The sequence below is a fragment of the Maniola hyperantus genome, chromosome 5 (genome assembly GCF_902806685.2).
Source record: "Maniola hyperantus chromosome 5, iAphHyp1.2, whole genome shotgun sequence".
Taxonomy (NCBI): Eukaryota; Metazoa; Arthropoda; class Insecta; order Lepidoptera; family Nymphalidae; genus Maniola; species Maniola hyperantus.
This window is the reverse complement of record NC_048540.1, coordinates 11,173,363-11,193,545: the sequence shown is the minus strand read 5'-3', so window position 1 is coordinate 11,193,545 and position 20,183 is coordinate 11,173,363. Positions and strand designations below refer to the sequence as shown.

At 35.3% G+C, this 20,183-nt stretch overlaps 1 protein-coding gene across 1 annotated transcript; it reads left to right on the top strand.

Annotated features, from left to right (window-relative positions):
* The first annotated feature begins 11,903 nt into the window (after positions 1-11,903).
* LOC117982273 (glutathione S-transferase 1-like) lies at positions 11,904-18,069 on the top strand. Its single transcript, XM_034968600.2, has 6 exons — positions 11,904-12,062; positions 13,989-14,129; positions 14,554-14,612; positions 15,679-15,817; positions 16,844-17,037; positions 17,902-18,069. The coding sequence occupies exons 2-6, from the start codon at positions 13,989-13,991 to the stop codon at positions 18,017-18,019; spliced, it is 651 nt and encodes a 216-aa protein (XP_034824491.1). The 5' UTR covers positions 11,904-12,062; the 3' UTR covers positions 18,020-18,069.
* Positions 18,070-20,183: the final 2,114 nt, after the last annotated feature.

Genomic DNA, 20,183 nt, shown 5'->3' with positions numbered 1-20,183 from the left:
CATAATTTTCAATTAATGACTAAAATGGTTCTCTTGATGCTTGTTTTCAGATACCTATTGTTAACACGCGAAGTGCAACCACTTTACTGAAATGCCATTTACGAAGACAACAATCGTAGAGCCATTAGAGAGCCATATTCTTTGTCCCGCGGCTAAGTCTTTTGTTTTCTAAAACCCTCAGAGCCCCTTGTAAAGATAATGGTGACACATATTATTCCGTGTGGTAGAGAGCGAGCTAAAAGCGATGACCTTTTTCATAACAAAACGCGTGGTTTTAGATTACAAATAAAATAAATACATTCTTCTAACCTCTAGTTTAGAAGTTACGGGCATCGCTCCGCAGTAAACTGTTTATACCTACCTATATGTTACCATCATCATCGCCATAATCATCAACATCCAGTATGTATCCACTGTTGGATATTAAACCTCTTTCAACGTTGTTCATTTATTGATGGGAAAACCGCGAAAAAATTTTATGTTTGTCTGCAGGTTAAAAATGATTCTTCGAAACTAAGTAGGTAGGTACCACTTTGTTATTGAATGAAGCTCTTTTTGGTACATTAAATTATAAGGATTTAATAAGCAAATTGATTAGGATTCGTTTTTTGTTTATTTGTTTGTCTGTCGTCTCGACCGATGGACATTCACTGACGAACATAAAGGTTTCATGCAAGGATCTCCATTCTCCACAGAACACCTTCTAGCAAGTAGGTATCGCTCGTGTCCAGTGCAGGCCCAACGGTTATTAATTGTTCAATAATTTCATTTTTAACAAACAAACCTGTATAATATTACTGTCGTTATCAGATCAGATATACCAGTAGGACGATTGTCTAAAACCTGCATCAATCATTATTACAATCTCAATTGTTCTGATTGGCTGAATTTGTGCGATTCTTGTTGCAACAATGCATTGTGGCCAATAGTGAGCGAGCATTAACCAATCTGAGATGATTGCGATCGTGACATTGTAGCTGTCAAACAACCACGGTAGGGCCACTGATCTGATAACTGTAGGGCGATTGTCTAAAACCTGCATCAATCATTATTACAATCTCAATTGTTCTGATTGGCTGAATTTGTGCGATTCTTCTTGCAACAATGCATTGTGGCCAATAGTGAGCGAGCATTAACCAATCAGAGATGATTGCGATCGTGACATTGTAGCTGTCAAACAACCGCGGTAGGGCCACTTGTACTTAGTGCACTTAATTTTTTTGCGATTTTTTATCGAAATTTGGTAAAGGGGTAGCTTGCGTCCCGGAAAAGGACATAAGATACTTTTTTTATCGCGGATAATCAAAGATTTACCACGAGATTTTTAATCATCTATCCATACGCAGGCGTCATCCAGTTAAAAATAAAAGTAAAATGCAATAGTAACAATTCATTTTTCCTGATTCTTATTAAATTTTTATTGCGTCTTTTACCTACTAACATTTTAAACTTTAATAATATAAATTCATCAATTAAATATTCCTATAGGTACTTAAATCAAAACATAAAATATAAATATTACAAAGAAAAATTTAGAATAAAACTTGCTCATAAATAATCGTCTTATTCAAAGCTGCGATAAAGTTTTCAAATGTTACTTTGATATCAAAATACAATAGCCCGTAAGTTGCGGTTGTAACAGCCTTTTGAAAAGAAAATATTTTTCTGAATGCATTGAAGCTTGCTTATTAATCTCTTTGCAAAAAATTACAACACAAAGAAAAATACTTACTGTTTGCAAATTATTATAGTTTATTTAATTATTTAGTTCATCGATATAGTAAGTATGTATGGAAAAAAGCTTAGTTAATAGCTTAGTATGATAAAAGTATTATTATGCGCAAAAAACTAAAGACTAATATAAAACTAATATAACCCTTTAAATGTATTATAACCCGGGTATCTTTAAAACAAGAGTGAATAGGCATCTTCTAGGTAAACGCGTCCCATCTTAGGCCACATCATCACTTCCCATCAGGTGTGAAAAAAAAAAAAAAGTATGCATATTCATTGATGATTTTGAATTTGACCGCGAATTTGATTTTCTAGGATAAAAGAAGCCTATACCTATAAAAAAAGTCTAACACTGTTATTTTTTATAGTTTCAAAGCGTTATATTTCATTCCATGAGAAAAATAAGCTTCTCAAAACATTCTTACAAAACTAGGCAGAAATACGGGTAGGTACGATTTGAGAATCCTATGTGGTTTCCTATTCTAGTAAATATAGAAAGTAAAATTACAGTAGAGCGCTAAGGAAGCTTTTATGTTTATTATTTATTCAGCATGGGTAAGTGGCTACTAGTGTGAAGCAGCAAAATTTTTAGATAAAATTTATTCTTCAATTAATCAAAAGTGAACAGAACTGAAATAAACATCTCAGAAATGAAATAAATAATTAGGAAATTATGTAAACTGTTGAATGAAACTCCACTTAAGTTTTTTAGAATTTCCTATTTTAATAAAATATGCCAAGTTCAATTCAAGTGCTGATGTTTAGAGAGTACCTAGTCGGGCATTAATTTTTAACTTTATCTTCTAAAATATTCAGTACATAATAATCAGATCATTATAATCCTACTAATCTCTACGTATCCATAAAATAAATTCAAAAGTGCGTTTGTTTGTCGTTCAATTACGTTACAACGGAAAAACGGAGCAATGTTATTTTTGTATAGATATACTTAGCTATGTACTTTTTATCCCGAAAAATTAAATATATTTGAAAACACAAATCCACGCCGATAAATCCGTGAGCACGAGCTGGTCAATAAAATAAATAATAATCTGATCGTTTTAAAGTTTTAATCCTACCAATGTTATCTAATAAGTGAGTATGTTTGTTTGTTGGTTTGTCTTTCATTACGACGCAATGGATTGGCTTGTTTTTTTTAGCTAAGTGGACGAAGTTGCGGGTATGACCTAGCAGGTACTCATAATAAAATAGCAGTAGGTACAGCTATACACAAATATATGCAAGAAATTTATTTGTTTAAATATATCTGCATCTTTTGATTTAACATATACTGCTGAGGTGAGTTAGTATTCCGGATAGTAATAACCTCTTAAGACGTAGTACTATCATAGTATAGCTAATAAGTTTCGTATGGCACTCGTATCATAACCACAGCGCGATCAATATCAAAATATGATCACATAACTTTGCTGGCGCAGTGATGAGCATCTTATAAGATAGAAAGGCTCTATTGGGATCCATTAGGGTCTATTATTATTATAGTTTTATTTATTTTCCCACATAATAATATTATGGGGGGGGGGGGGGGGGGTTTGGTCTATCATCAGAGCCGTCTTGACGGGGTTAATGGGAGTACAGTACGCGGCCAAAAGTGATGAACATCGATCATCGATCTATAGAAGAAAACAGTAGACGCGGGTAACGTGCGGGTGTGCGGGGCGTCCCCGCTTCATACCCCGATTGTCATATCGACCTGGCGCCTACTAGGTATACCTAAGAAAGGTGCGATACAATAATATGTCGCTGAGTACGTATGTACCTGAATACATTTTACGAGCCGAGCGTTATACTTTGTAATTGGATTGTTTTGATTAAACTAAAGTAAACGATAAGCGAGCACTTATGTAACGAACAGACAGACAGATAAACATAATTTTTTATGCATAAGAAGGTTTTGATATGGATATAAAATAAAACGATGTAATAGTAAGTATTCAGAAGCTTAAAGCGTTCCCTTGTTATGCAAATTTCTCGCTTTATATACGCCTGTATAAGGAAGGAATGGAGTAGGTACCTACTAAGTAGCCTTTGCCGGAACGATCTTATTAACATTAAGACGTGCTCTCTTTGCGATGTACGAAAGTGCTTCCAGTATTTATGTTGCATGCATAAATAAAGTTTAAATTTTACAGTGTTACTGCAATTTTTAATTTAATTTTGTATTCCAGTTCAAACGGAGAACACTGCGGACTGCGGTAAAGAATTTTCAATAAGTATGTTAAAATTTTTGAAGAATAACATGTTTAGGGTTCTGTACCCGAAGGGGACAACGGACTCCTATTACTAATCCTTCGTTGTCCGTCCGTCCGTCTGCCTGTCAGCGGGCTGTACTTATTTCGTGAAACGTAACAGGTATAGATTTGAAATTTTCACAGAATGTGTATTTCTATTGCCGCTTACGCTATATACTTATAACAACAAATAATATTTTTTTCAAAATAGCCACTAATTTAAAAAAAAAATTAAAATTTTAAAAAAGTGTTACTTCTTGTACGATGGTACGGAACCCATCGCGTGTGAGTCCGACTCGCACTTGACCAGTTTTTTAGTACAAATAAAACTAAGCATATTTTCTTCTGGATTTTCGTCACGCGCCAAGATAGCCACACTGTAACTTTTATTTTTTATTTTATGAAAACAAAATATTACAGAGTTCTCTAATACTGGTAATATTTTAAAAATGAAACCCATGTGAAACCATACAGTAAGCAAATTATAGGGCAACATAATAAATTTCCAATATTTCTGTAATCATAATAATTTTTTTTCTTAATTTCTCTTTCATTCCTAATTTAATTTTCCTTTAATTTCTAAGTCGCAGCGTTTGTGTTCTTGATTGATAGAGGATATTTAATTCATTTATTCAGTATTTCACTATGCAGTAAAAATATAATATGTTACTTGTGTAGTTCTGTATTTCCTAAAGTTTATAACCATGAATCACAAATAATTTGGTCTTTTGCTGAAATATGTATATTTTGTTGAAATAAATCAACAAACTGCAGAAAAGTGCAGCAGTTATTAAAAACACTTAAAATTGAGAAACTTTGGCTTCTTGCTCGTTTCAACTAAACAATTTGAGCTCCCGTTGGAAAGTTTATGCATTAAATAGAATTGTTTTCTTCTTTTAATAGTTGAATAAAAAACTTTATACAGTTGTATGGTAAAGCTTCATTTACGCCAGAATAGCATAGTGCCAAATGTCTGTCTAATACCACTTGGTATTAGACAGCGAAGTGTAGTCCAGCGCTATCCTGTGACTCGTTTTAGTCATTTACAGCGAGTCTTAATGCATTTCTTACGCTAAATATCTTTAAGATAGTGAAAAACTCAAGACGTAATAACTAGTATTATTTAGACAAAAATAGATACAATATCATGTACCTATTTTGATGCAATTTAAACACAAATGTTTGCAGTTTTTTTGTACTGAACTAAATTAACAATCTTATATAAAACCCCAAAATGTAGGTACATTTACAAAATCCAAGCAAGGCGTAACAAAGTCTAAAGATAACAATTTGTATGCAGCTCGTTCTTCTCAACATTCTATTTATCTTAGTACTTACTTAGTTTCCTAACTGTACCTATAACCGACTAGCGTTAGTAACAGAGCAAAATTTATATGGAACTCATGACCGCTTACTACATCGTCTGCATGAAAATCTGTTATGGTTCAGTTCAGTTTGTCAAGTATCATGTCTTTTGAGATTATATTCCTATTTTACTGCTATTTTTAGAATAAGACTAGCTTATGCTCGCGACTTCGTCCGCGTGGACTACACAAATTTCAAACGCCTATTTCACCCCCTTAGGGGTTGAATTTTCGAAAATCCTTTCTTAGCGGATGCCTACGTCCTAATAGCTATCTGCATGCAAAATTTCAGCCCGATCCGTCCAGTAGTTTGAACTGTGCGTTGATAGATCAGTCAGTCAGTCAGTCAGTCAGTCAGTCAGTCAGTCAGTCACCTTTTCCTTTTATATATTTAGACTAGCTTATGCTCGCGACTTCGTCCGCGTGGACTACACAAATTTCGAACCCCTATTTCACCCCTTCAGGGGTTGAATTTTCAAAAATCCTTTCTTAGCGGATGCCTACATTATAATAGCTAACTGCATGCCAAATTTCAGCCCGATCCGTCCAGTAGTTTGAGCTGTGCGTTGATAGATCAGTCAGTCAGACAATCAGTCACCTTTTTCTGTTATATATTTAGATTCTTTCTCGCCTTAGTACGTTTCTCATTTTTAACCAGGATATAAATCGTCAGGACGTCTTAGTTTTTCCGTGTGTTATTTATTAAGTAGTATTGTACATGTAAGTTAATTAAATAAATAGAAGCTGATAATATCAAGCAAGAAAAATTCAAAGATAAAAAAATTCGGTTTACATTATTACCATGAACACAAGTAAAGTAAATGCAATCCTGCGCATTGCTGGAGCGATCTGCAGTGTTAAATCCACGCTTTTTTTTTCATTTACATAGGTAATCTTCGATTGTGTAATATGCTTTTTTCATTGAGTATACTTTTAATAGATTTATTAAACTTGTGTAAAGGGAAAAATGCTTTTGATGTCTCATGCATCATTAATCAATTCCCCTTACATTGCATAGTCTATCCATACATAGACAGTTTTTCTATATGTCATGCATATTGACCCGGCTTAAGAAGAAGGATACTCAAACATAATTAATTTAATCTCGACCTGGATGGCCTGTTTTCAGAGTACCTACTGGCATGCAATCAATTAAGCAGCTCTATCAGCAGATTAGATGTACTTTTATTTATTTTAAATGAAACTATGATAATGCAATTCTTTTCTTGCTTAGTAATTCTTGAACTCAGTATTCAAATTTAATCTAACTATCTACCGTTTCACTGAACTAAGACGTGGATTGCCGGAGGGTGACAGTTAAAATAAAACTCAAGAATCTCGACGTTGCTGCACCCCACAACTATAGTTCGCGACAGGTTGTGATGGCAATCGGGGTATGAGGCGGGGTGACGCCCTCGCACCTGCATGTCATCTGCGCTCGCCCGCACCGGATTAGCGTAGTGGTTGTGTGGGTGTGCGGGGTGTTCCCTCCCCGATTGCTATCTCGACCTGTCGCGTACTATACCTACCCTACGAGCCATCTCACGGCTGAAATTAATATACCTAATAATTAATCAATCGATCTACAATTTCTTTCATAATATTAATAATTAGCAACGTTGTTATTTGTCAAAGCAGATTATGCAGTTTATAACGTTGCTAAGTAACTTATCGGCGGATTACGGATTGTTGAATAAAACGGTACACACAACTATAAATATTGTTATACTTTTGTTTTTAAAAAGCGATGTACCTATGTATTTACCTTTTATTAACCGACTTCAAAAAAGGAGGAGGTTCTCAATTCGTCGGAATCTTTTTTAAATAATATGACAGTCTGATGTAGCTGTAGAAATTGAAACCATATCTCGTACTCCCTACCTGCTGGTATAGAATAGGATCTATTATATCGCACGTATGAACGATGAGACATCGCACGTATAAAATATTCTATGTGATATACATCACGCATCCCAAAGCTTTCGATCACGATTTCAATGCGATAAACCTGTCACAATAGCTTGTATTCACTGTGATTTATGCGAAACATCATACGGATAAAGTACAATTGATTGATAATATTGCAATTCGGAATGGAGATCTATAAAAGCTTGTAAAAGGTGCGTATGCAGTGCAACGGGGGTAAAATGGTTTTGACTGTTCCCACAAGATTAAAAAAAATGACATTCACGCCGACAAAATAACGTCATGCATCATATATATTTATATTAAAATAAAAGCTGACTGGCTGACTGATTGACTGACTGACTGATCTATCAACGCACGGTCAAACTACTGGATGGATCGGGCTAAAATTTGGCATGCGAATAACCTATTATGACGTCGACATCCGCTAATAAAGGATTTTCGAAAATTCTACTCCCAAGGGGGTTTGTTTGTGTAGTCCACGCGGATGAAGTCGCGGGCTTATTATGAAGTGAAAATGCAGATTGTATTATTGGCAACTTTTTTTTCAAAATCCTAAACACAAAACGTTAGAAATCAGAAGTACTTACTTACGAAGACAAAAATATTTTTGTCTTCGTACCTATGAATCTGCTTAGTCATGTAAAAGAGATAGTACGATTAATTACTTACAAAAACATTGATTTAATGAAAATTATTGTATTACGTATACAAGAGGTAAACAGTTAAACATTATTTGATAATGGTTTTTACAAAAAAAAAACCTAACAACAGCGCGCGGTTGTTGTTGCATAAAGCTAATTTAATTTGAATTCCTACTTATATTTTGTCTCTTCTAAAAGTATTTCCAAGTTTTCCGCTTCTTATTACAAAACTTTCCTTGGACGGCTTTTGCAAAACAAGACAATCATTCTATGATACTTATTTATATTTCTTGTTGGAAAAATTTCTTCAAAACAATCATTATTGTAAGAATTTTGTAGCATCGTTTAGGGAACAATAACTGACGCTAAACGTTTAAATATTTTTAAGCACAACGCACACTGGTAGAGCTAAGGCATGGTATCTTATTTGATAAAACTCAAACTGAACTTTATTTTTGCTTCAGCATAAAAGCGACACGGCAAACCCAGGCGCGTCCAAGCGCAGCGCATGTTTTCCATGTTACTATTTTTTCAGTATACCAACTTCAACCATAATATTATGTCAAAATACCTACTGACTACATCAAGGTGAGTTTACGTAGTTATTCACGCAGTGCACTGCAGCGCGCCGCAGCGCAGCACAGCGCACCGCACCACACCACATCGCACCGCACCGCGCGGCACCACACTGCAGCGCACCGCAGCGTACCGTACAGTATCCGTACAATAGTACAAAAAATAACACTTTTTAATATTTTTTATTTTCATGGCGGCCTTTTTGAAATTTTTATTGTTGGTTGTTATGATTAATATTTAGTTAAATAACGCTGATCTTTTGAGATTTGGCATTTAGGTTTTTTTATACAACGTGGTATAAAAAACCTAGTACCCAAATTGTAAAAAATTCTTTTCTGGTATGATCTACATACCAAAAAAGGATTTTCAGAAATTCCACACACACAAACAGGTTTGTTTATAGTACCTATCCACTTATATTAAAATTAGTAGAAAACAATTTGGTTTATTGCCTGCGGAGTCCAACTTATTCTAGATAAGAACAATTACAAGGGAAAAGTTTTGTTTGCTGACATTTAAGAGGATTCCGACATGACGAGGGTTAGGATGACAGCCACAATAGTAACATTTAGATATCCGCCCGGTCTAAACTAAGATAATTTATTATTTTTATCTTCATATCATCATACTAGCCAAGTTGCTCTGACTGTATACGGATAGCTTTATAAGTATATCTTAGTATAAGTATTCAACGTATGTATTTATTTACGTATGTAGTGGTAACATGGATGCTGACAATAATTGGCCTTGTCCGCAAATTAATTTTAATTTCAGCTCAGCGCGTTATGGAGTGATTAGTCAGGATGTCCATTTTGCGGGGCATCAATGCCTCTAGTAATTTGACATCTCTCTGCCTAATGTATTTTATGTTTGTATAAAATAATCTTAGTAATAATGTATAAGTGCCACTTTTGTTAAATATATAATTTATAATACTTAATGGGTGTGTAAATAGCATTATGAACGTAATTGTACTTATTGGTAAACCCATAGCCCGTGCCTTTAGTTATTATTATCTATTCCATTTATCTGAGTAGGTAAAAAATCAGATCTAGGCCATCCATTTTCACGCACTTCTTCTTCTAAACTTTGTATCTACCTAAACTTGAAGAACATGGTAAAGATATGTTGATTTCGAAAGTTTAGCAGAATCTGATCGTCTCGAAAGGTCAAATTTAACTTTATAAGACTTTTTAACAGTATTGTTCTGTTCTGATTGGTAATACTTTGTAAAGAAAAGTAAAATGCTCTTATGTAAACTGTAAAAACCTACATACATATATTTTCTGTCATAGTATCACTAGTCACATAGCACGTTCTTAGGTACGCACTGAACTAAGTAATTGCTGTGTGACTAGAGCTTTAGTGTAAAAATATAATTACTTTGCTTTGCCTGACTGTGACCTTTAGAAATTTTAACTGCAGAAATTTAGCATCGTGGTAACTTACTCAATGGAGATGGACGTCGGATACTTTTTATCCCAAGATAAACAGATTTCGCGGGATTTTCAAAAATAAATCCACGCGGAAAAAGTTGCGAGCAAAAGCTTGTAACAACAACAATTACTAAACTTAACAAGTTAACTGATCCAAACCTTACTTACAAAATATGCCTTACCTACTCTTTCATAGTGAACAATTTTCTAGGGCTTTGTCCACGTGGGAAAAATCTCAAAAAGTAACAGTAGGTGCCCATTTAGGTAAGTTAGAGGTGCGTACCCGGGATCGAACCCCCGACCTCCGATTAGAAGGCGGACGTCCTAACCACTAGGCGATCACAGCCACCAATGATAACAGAACAATATTATTAGTAAAAAAAGTGAATCTGTTTATCTTTAAAAGTTTAGTTTGACCTTTTGGGCAGTCAGATTCTGCTCATCTTTGAAACTCAACATCTGTCTAAGATGTTATTGCCAGACTTCGACTTTTAGGTACAAAGTTAATAATCCAATTATTAAGTGCGTGAAAATGGATTGCCTAGATCTGATTACTTACCTATTTAGGTACATCAGACAACGTGACATCATGGTCACATTTGGTTCAAATATATTGTACAAAAATAATTTGGATTGTGTAATCTTATCGTCAAATAGGTACCTATATTTTTGTCTCTTTTAAGCAAACTGTTGCGATCCGAAAACTATGCGATAAGAACTAATCTATTGGCGATAGCCAAATTTTGTTGTGTTACTGGCAATCTTTTTATACCTTACTGGCTTATACCTACTCGCGACTTCGTCCACGTGGACTATACACAAATTTCAAACCCCTATTTCACCCCTTTAGGGGTTCAATTTTCAAAAATCCTTTCTTAGCGGATGCCTACGTCATAATGGCATGCCAAACAGCCCGATCCGTACAGTAGTTTGAAGTTTGAACTGTGCGTTGATATATCAATAGAAGTAAGTATATTTTTAATATTTAAGTAAATATTTTTATATTAGAATAGGTACCTAGTACCTACATTGGTCAGAGTTGAGTTTATTTGAAGTTAGAATTCATTCGAGGCCCAAGTGTAACATTTTAATTAGAGTGAACTGTATAGGCGAGAAATACGAGGATAAGAACGACCTTCACCATAACTAGATTTTTATACTAGAGTTGTTTTTAGGGTTTCGTACCCGGATGGTGTCAACGGGACCGTCGCGTCGGTCCGGTCGTCTGTCTGTTCGCCCGTCTATTCCGTCCGTCCGTCTTTCTATCAGCAGGCTGTATCTTGTGAACCTAACTTTTAATAGATAGAGAGTTGAAATTTTCACATTATGTATTTCTATTGAAGCTATAACAACCAATAATAAAAATCTCAAAATGACCGCCATGAATATTAAAAAAACTTAGAAGTGTTATTTCTTGTAATTGAGGAGGGTCGTCTATAGATCTGTAAAATAAATTAAATCCAAAGTAAAATAAAATTTAGATTTTACTAGCTTATGCTCGCGACTTCGTCCGCGTGGACTACAAAATTTCAAAACCCTATTTCACCCCCTTAGGAGTTGAATTATCAAAAATCCTTTCTTAGCGGATGCCTACGTCATAATAGCTATCTGCATGCCAAATTTCAGCCCGATCCGTCCAGTAGTTTGAGCTGTGCGTTGATAGATCAGTCAGTCAGTCAGTCAGTCACCTTTTCCTTTTATATATATAGATTTCTATCTGAGTATCATTTAGGCAGCTTGCCAAATGATTTACAAAATAATATTGTATTTTCAGATTATGTTCCATATTGTTTGTTCTGTATGAATTTCAACTAATGCGTAAATGATTCATAATACTTAATTATTAACTGATCGTATTTCTATTTTCTACCATTGGAATATTCTGTGTACTCATCGTGTACCTACTCGTTGTTTAGAATGATGCGGCACTTCACTGGGTTCGATATGGTATGTCGTAATAGATATGTTGTCACAGTGTTGTTCTTGTTCGTTTGTGTTGTCAGTTATTATCAACGCTCCATCAGGAGCACACGACTCAAATCAAACGAATACAACATTATTACTTACACTATCACTAGTTGGTTTGAAAGTTTACTTTTTGATACATTCGCCGTCAACTTCTTTTTAACCGTAAGTTTAAAAAAAATACTAGTTACCTTTTTGAATAGAATATAATATACCTACCTACTTTACATCAAGTGCTTTGAATCGTCAAAATAATTTATCACAGGCTCGGAATGTCGTTCTTACTACTGTAACACCTACCTACTACGTACCTATTACGACTATTTTTATTCGGTTTGATATAATTGAACAGAGTTAAATTGAATTTTGTTTAATAACAGCTGTTTTGGGTATCTAAATATATAAAAGGAAAAAGTGACTGACTGACTGACTGACTGACTGATCTATCAACGCACAGTTCAAACTACTGGACGGCTCGGGCTGAAATTTGGCATGCAGATAGCTATGATGAGGTAGGCATCCGCTAAGAAAGGATTTTTGAAAATTCAACCTCTAAGTTGGTGAAATAGGGCTTTGAAATTTGTGTAGTCCACGCGGACGAAGTCGCGAGTATAAGCTACTTTAAGAATAAAGTCAGTTGTCATCCGAATACGTGTTTCATTAACACAACATGGTGGTATCGGTGTGGAATTAATTGTTTTACAGTGGAAATAGTGCAGTAATTGATAGTATGGATAGCATCCATGATATACAATACTAAACCTGATAGGTATTCTTAATGTAAAACACAAAGTATGTTTCTAGCTGTGTCCATTGTAGACTTTGAAAGCATTCAACCGCGATGTGCCCTAAACCGGTTTCATTAGAAAAACAATAATAATGCTAAGACGGTTTTAGAGTTTTTTTTCCGTAGTAGCACACGCTGGCTCCGTAGATATCTGCTAGTATTATATTATTATATTATCTATATATAAAAATGAATCGCTGAATGTGTTGCTGATCGCAAATCTCGAGAACAGTTGAACCGATTTCGCTAATTCTTTTTTTATAATATTCCTTGAAGTACGAGGATGGTTCTTACGGAGAGAAAAATTTAAAAATTTTGAATAGACTGTTAGGCGGTACGAAGTTCGCCGGGCAGCTAGTGTATTATAAATACGAAAGTGTGTCTATCTATCTGCAAGCTTTTCATAGCCCATCCGTTTATCCACTTTGACGAAATTTGATACAGAGATAGCTTGCATCCCGGGGACAGACAAAGGCTATTTTTTATCCCGGAAAATGTAGTTCTCACAGTATTTTAAAAATCTTAATCCATAATTCATGTGAACGAAGTCACGGCCATCATCTAGTAGTATATAAACGTAAATGGATGTAGGTATAAGTAGTAGGGTACAGTAGTCGGCAGGAAATATTATACATCGACCTTTTGAAGGAGATTTCGGCTTTCTAGAGCGTTGTCTCTGTCACTCATCTATGTGACTTGTAAACATGTTCCGATGTAAAGGTTAGCAAAAGTAGATAGGTAGGTATTTATACTATACTAGATGTATAATATTAACGTAACCGAAGTAGTTCTTGCAAGGCCACTTGTGATGGGCTATTGCATCTATCTGATAACTACAACATAATCATTAGCGTCTTGTCTTGTACCCGCTAGGTAGGTACACAATAATTACCTTTTGCTTCTTCATTTTGTAAATAATAGGTATTATAGTAACCTGACATAATATTTGCCTCATAGTAATTTGTTGAAGATTTAAAAATGACGTCTTGCTTCTGCCACTGTCTTGAGCCTAATATTATTAGGCCCATCTTCTATTTGTATAACGATGTTTGAAGTCTACATATTGTCTACATACCAGCAACTAGGTATTTACTCAATTTGCATGTAGCTTGAAGGATTGATCGTACAAACTTGATCATGTAGAGATGTCAGTTTGCATGACATACCGAGATTGAACCTTTGATGTAACTGCAAATTATATCAAGCCTCATAACAATTATATGTTTAACAGACGACAGACAGACAGACACACTTTCGCATTTATAATATTAGTATGGAAGTATGGATAATATTTTCTTATTCAGATGTCGCTAAAATTATACAAAATGGACTTGAGTCCGCCTGCTTGCGCTGCCATGATGATTTGCGAGATCCATGATGTACCCGTTGAGATGATTGAATTGAATCTTATGGAAAAACAACACTTGACGACTGAGTATCTAAAAGTAAGACCGTTTATAAATATTGCTTATTTATCGAATTTTTAAAGATGTATACATTATACACGGACTATAATTATAACTCAAGCGATATGAAGCATATAATATATCTCTAGCCTGCCTATGTACATCACGATCCTTTGGGTAGTTTCTTCGTGAAAAGTAAAAGTAGACTGACAGACAGATAGACGGAAATTATTTTTTAAATGTGTGTGAATTTTAGTATCATTTACTCAGACGTATGATTATCGTGAGTAGGTACCAAATTAGTAATTACGATACGCATTCGTAATCTGCATAGTTTTCATTTAAAAGTAACATTGAAGTTTCAATTAAATATTTCTAAAATGAAATCTCAAAAAATCTAAATTCACGTGAAAAAGTATCATTGATAAATTACATTTGATAAATAATAACGATTGAATTTCAGAAAAACCCAATGCATACTGTCCCTATGCTAGAAGATGGTGATTTGTATATACATGATAGGTAAGTAGCTCACCATAATAAAAGTAATGGGTAAGCCCCATACACAATTAATAAAAGTAGCACAAGTAAACTATACTTACGCTTGGAACTCACGGAGCGGTTTTCACATGCGCCTGCCGCGGTTGCGGGAGACCTTTTTTATTTCTATACCTACTCACAAGACCGCTTGTTTGTGCGGGAACAGCAGCCACCGCGGTTGCAGTCATCGCCCGCAAAATCGGCGGCCGATGGTCGCAAGACCGGCAGTCATTTACGGCTGTTCAGCTAGTTTCTAGACACACATTTTAAGAAAGAATTCAAAAAAGAAGGCCTAAAAGGTTCTGGGTGCATCCACTAATTCAGACAAGTGATTGTTATGGTCTATTAAGTTGTTCTTCTTTTAGTGAGTCAAAGAAAAGTTCTATATTTATTTTGGAATGTCCGTAAGTAGTTATTCAGAAATTTTAAGAAAAAAGTTCTGAATTACTTCACTTTGCCCGCCGTTCCATCGCAGGTCTTGCAGGCGACGACGCCCGCAAAGCTCACAGGCGACCGCAGCTCGCGCGATTCTACAAATTGCCCGCTGGTGTAGCGGGACCCGCAAACAACCGCGCCTCCGCAGGAATAAATCGTGTCGTGAAAATTGCTATCTACATTTCCATGTATTTCGTGTTTTTACGAGTATTGCGGTCCCGCACCCGCGACAGGCGCGGGTAATAACCGCTCCATGAGTTCCTAGCGTTACTTAGTTAATTTTGTTTTTAAAATAAAACAAAGTTGTAATATTTTATTTAACCACCTTACTTTCCTTAATTGATTGTATTTTAAGCTAAAAAGAGCTGAGAGGATAACGTTGATTATTTATTTCACTATTTTATTTTGTAAATTCAAATGAATCCTAATTAGTCAGCAATTACGTCATTGAGGCAAAATTTAGTTTATTTTGATTTTAAAAGATTTGTGAAATGACTCTTCACATCAGCTCTCTGTCATTGTGTTGTGAGCCTCACTAATTTTTTTGATAGCAAATATAGTCTAAAATATCGGTAGGTATACCTACTTTTAATGTTTTGCATTATTTTTACAGCCACGTTATTCTAACATACCTAACGGATAAGTATGGCAAAGATGACTCCCTATATCCCAAAGATTTAAAGAAAAGAGCACTGGTAGACCAAAAGATATATTTTGATGTGTGGTTTTTCTTGCGTGTGAGGAATATATCAGTGAGTAATTATATTTTAGTACCCGATTATGGGAGAGTTTTCCAGTTATGTTCTATATTATATTAATTGCTAAACTACAAATGAATGAGATGTTGTTGTCTTCCTCATCGCTACGCGTGACATTCAATTTATATCTAGGTATGTACATAATACCATCATCAAATGATAGATGTCCACTGCTGGACATAGGTTTCTTGTAGGGACTTCCACACGCCAGAGTCTTGCGCTGCTTGAATCCAGCGGCTCACGGCTAGTATACACAATACACATAGTTGTTTACACACATAATATACATATCAATTATTTTCCCCTCCATCCAATGATAATATTATGGGTGCCTTCAAGTCAAGAGTGAATAGGCATCTTCTAGGCAAGCGCACTCCATCTTAGGCTGCTTGCCACCAGGTCTGATTGCAGTCAAGCGCTAGTCTATAAATTAAAAAACTCGGTTCCGTACCTACTACAGTCGTATTTTTTCGACATTTTACACGATAAATTAAAAACTATTATGCATAAGAATGTACCTACAGGTAAATCCATTTCATATGATAGCTACCCTACTTGGTATAGTAATTTTACTATAAAAGTACTAAATTTTTGTTTATGAACACATTTAAAAAAAATTTCACGGTTTGATGTCTGCTTTAAGACCTACCCACCTGCCAAATTTCATGATTTAAGTCAAAGGGGAACTACCCTGTAGGTTTTTTGACTCGACAGACGGACAACGAAGTAATCCTATAAGAGTTCCCTTTTTCATACGTACGGTACGGAACCCTACAGCCTTAGCCGGCAGACCTAGAGACTTGCTTGGAGGAAATATTATTATTCCTTTTGTACCTACCCAAGCGATGCACAGGGTTCATTCACATAGACTAGCGTGGAGAGCAGAGCAAATTTTGATTAAATAATATAAAATCGAGTTTTAGGCCAACTAGCTGCAAGCAACCATAAATTGTTGATCGCATGATTAGAGTAAATAATATCCTTTCAACTAAACTAAAATTACATTATGTTTTTTTTAAGTATCCGGCAATCTTTGAGGGAGTTAGACAGCCGCCGGAGAAGGTATTGAATGCAGTACGTGAAGCTTATGATTTCCTTGAAACATTCCTCAACAAAACTGAGTTTGTTGCGGCCGACCACATGACTGTTGCCGATGTATCTCTAGCCTCTACAGTCTCGGCCTCGCGTTACGTCATCCCAATTGACGATAAGAAGTAAGTTTATATCCATACTTACTCGTATACTTCTATCTATATATAAAAGGAAAAAACGTGACTGACTGACTGAATGATCTATCAATGCTCAAACACACAGCTCAAACTACTGGACGGATCGGGCTGTTTGGCATGCAGATTGCTATTATGACGAAGATATCCGCTTAAAAAGTATTTTTAAAAATTCAACCCCTGAGGGGGTACAATAGGGGCTTGAAAATTGTGTAGTCCACGCGGATGAAGTCGCGGGAATAAGCTAGTAATATTATAAATGCGATAGTTAGCTAGCTAGGTCTACCCCATTATTAACCGATTTTGACTAAATTTGCTATCTCTGTTCCAAATTTCGTAAAATATCCCGTAATCCATAAGGCTATTTTATATAGGTAGGTACCTATCGGAAAATTAAAGATCTCCCACGGAATTTTTGACACCTTAAAGTCCAGCCTAGAGTAAAAAAAGAAAGAAGAACCATATAAAAATAGAGGCTTGAAAATTGTGTAATCCACGCGGGTGAAGTCGCAGGCATCGCCTAGTAATATAATAAGTCTTATTTTCATAGCTAAACCAATAGAGTTAGTATTATGTGCATGCAAACACTTAATTGCTATTGACTTGACTACGTAAACGTATGTAGGTACGTACTAGGTAGGTAGGTAGTAGGTAGGTACTTTTATACTTAATACATCATTCATTTTTCTTCTGTCAAGGTTATTAGGGAGAGGAAGGGAGAAAAGTAAATACAAAATCTCAGGTTTCTAGACTCAGCAATTTAAGCTGTTGCTACCAACGTTGTTATGCCAGTTAGTTTATTATGATTATGTATAGATAACGAGTTTGAAATGAATTTGTTTGGTTTCGCAGGTATCCTAAAATGCAAGCGTGGTTTTCATACATGGAAAAACAGCCTTTCTACCAAAAACGAACTGCAGCAGGATCAGCGAAACTTAAGGAAATCCTATTGCAGCATTTAGATATGTGATTTGATTTTGATGTAGTTCAAAAATACATTAATGCATAAATACTTAATAATTAATTTTAATGATTTATGTGACTTGCTTTAACACTGAAGGAAAACAACGCAACGTGAGGAAACCTGCTTACCTATAAGTAGTTGTACTCCATAATGTTCTCAAAAGTGTGCAAAGTCTACCAATCCACACTTAGCCTGCATGATGCGCTATGGCCTGAACTCTTTTCAATCTGAGAGGAGACCCGTGCTCAGTAGTGGGTCGGCGATGGGATAAGATGAAGATGACCTATCTATGTATATCATAATATACGAATTATTTATAAATTAATATTGCTATTAGCAAAATAAAGGTGATTAACTTTAAAAAAACATTTTGACAGAATAGGTATAGTAGGTACCTACCTACGCGACAGGTTGAAATGGCAATCGGGGAAGGTTCCCCCGCTTCATACCTCGATAGCCATCTCAACCTGTCGCGGACTATAGATACCTACGTCCTATTAACAAAAAATAAAAATAATAAAATGTATTCAATTAAGCTGCATGTAACAAATCCCAAAATATAAAGGAAAATAAAATGCAAAGTTTATCGCATGTTGCATCAGACAAGAATTTATCCGATTGGGCCGCATGCCACACCTTACGTGAACATGTACAGTAAGTATCAAAAATAACCTACAGCCACTATAACTTGTCCATTGCCGTCAAGCAATTGCTTTTCCAGACAAAACCGCGAAAAAAATGTGTTATACTGATCGTACTCGCGTTGCAGGGGAGATTGCTGTCAAGGGATAACTTTTTTAATGTTAAAATCGCCCTGCATTCGGAACGCATCACGGAAAGCAACTCAAGCAAGGCTACACACAATGTATTTAACACGAGGCTCAGTAGTACCGCACAAATGAGTCAAGTATGTTTTTATGGCCGCTGGGTTTGCTGGCGGATGGTGCGCAGGCGCTAAACGGTAGATCACTTCCGGCTCTGCGGCTTTCTGCTGCAATCTTCTGCAACCGCTGGCGTGTGTCGGCCATAGGTGGCAAACTTATTTATTTTTATTATTGTTATTTTTAATTTTTAAATTTCGGTACACCAACAGCAAGTGCACATTATCAATGCACTTAAAAAATAAATAATACAGTCTTGTTCTGTGTGACATGCCACTTAAAGGTATACACATCTATTGTAGGACAACTATATAAAAAGAGCGACCGCTCACATTTTGTACATTTTTTTAAAGTATAGCTCCAAACGTGTAATGGAACAGACCGGCGGCTATGTCAGTGGCATAGTGTGGTAGCCATAAGAACCCCAAACGGGTTCAATAATAGTCGGGCTTACACCAACAATTAAAACAGAACGTGTATTTTCAAATTTCAGTAAGTACTTAGTTCAGGGATACAAATATTTGAAGACGACTGTACATTTGTACACAAAGGATACAAATATACAAAGTGTGAATAAATCGTGAGCTGCGATCTGACCATGATATATGCCGGTACAAATTGGATTTATTTTCTCGCTATTGGTAGTGAGCAGAAACTGTTATTGCATGTATGAATGATGAGATATCGCATGGAGAATACACTGTCTGCTAAACACAAAATGCATGCATAACGTTCAATCACAACTAGGTATTTTATGCAATTGCTTAGTGTACCTAGACATTACCATCTTTGTCGTCGTTTCAACTAATCGATGTCCACAGCTTGACATATAAGTCTTTTGGAAGGATTGCCTCAGCACACAATCTTGTGCCATATCCAGCAACTCGTTTGAGAAAATAATATTATATTCACAAAAATATTGTTTTATGCATAGTAGACCATAACATTGCTTAAACATTTTGAGCAAAAACTTCCAGCAAATTAAAATAAGGTCTTGTAACTGAAAACAAACTAAGAAGAAGCTGAAACATTTTGAATAATATTAACTAGGTTCTACAGAAATATTTTAATTTAAAATTGGAATTTAAAATAGTAGTAGACAAAGATAACACTGATTTTAGGTAGATCTAAAATCAGTGTTATCTTTTTCCGAAGGAAAATTGTGAAAGTGATAGCATTTATAAGTAATTTAGCTTCTTTTTTATATTGCCTTTATTATAGATTTTTTTAACACGGAGATTCCAGCCCCATAACCTAAATTATTGCAATCTAAATTACTTGGAATTCAA

What these genes read in the sequence shown, in the direction of transcription:
- LOC117982273 (XM_034968600.2), top strand. Translation starts at nt 13,989, where the DNA reads ATGTCGCTAAAATTATACAAAATGGACTTGAGTCCGCCTGCTTGCGCT. An exon ending in TGCGTGTGAGGAATATATCA is followed by an intron (nt 15,818 to 16,843) that starts GTGAGTAATTAT and finishes GTTTTTTTTAAG; the next exon opens with TATCCGGCAATCTTTGAGGG. An exon ending in ATCCCAATTGACGATAAGAA is followed by an intron (nt 17,038 to 17,901) that starts GTAAGTTTATAT and finishes TTGGTTTCGCAG; the next exon opens with GTATCCTAAAATGCAAGCGT.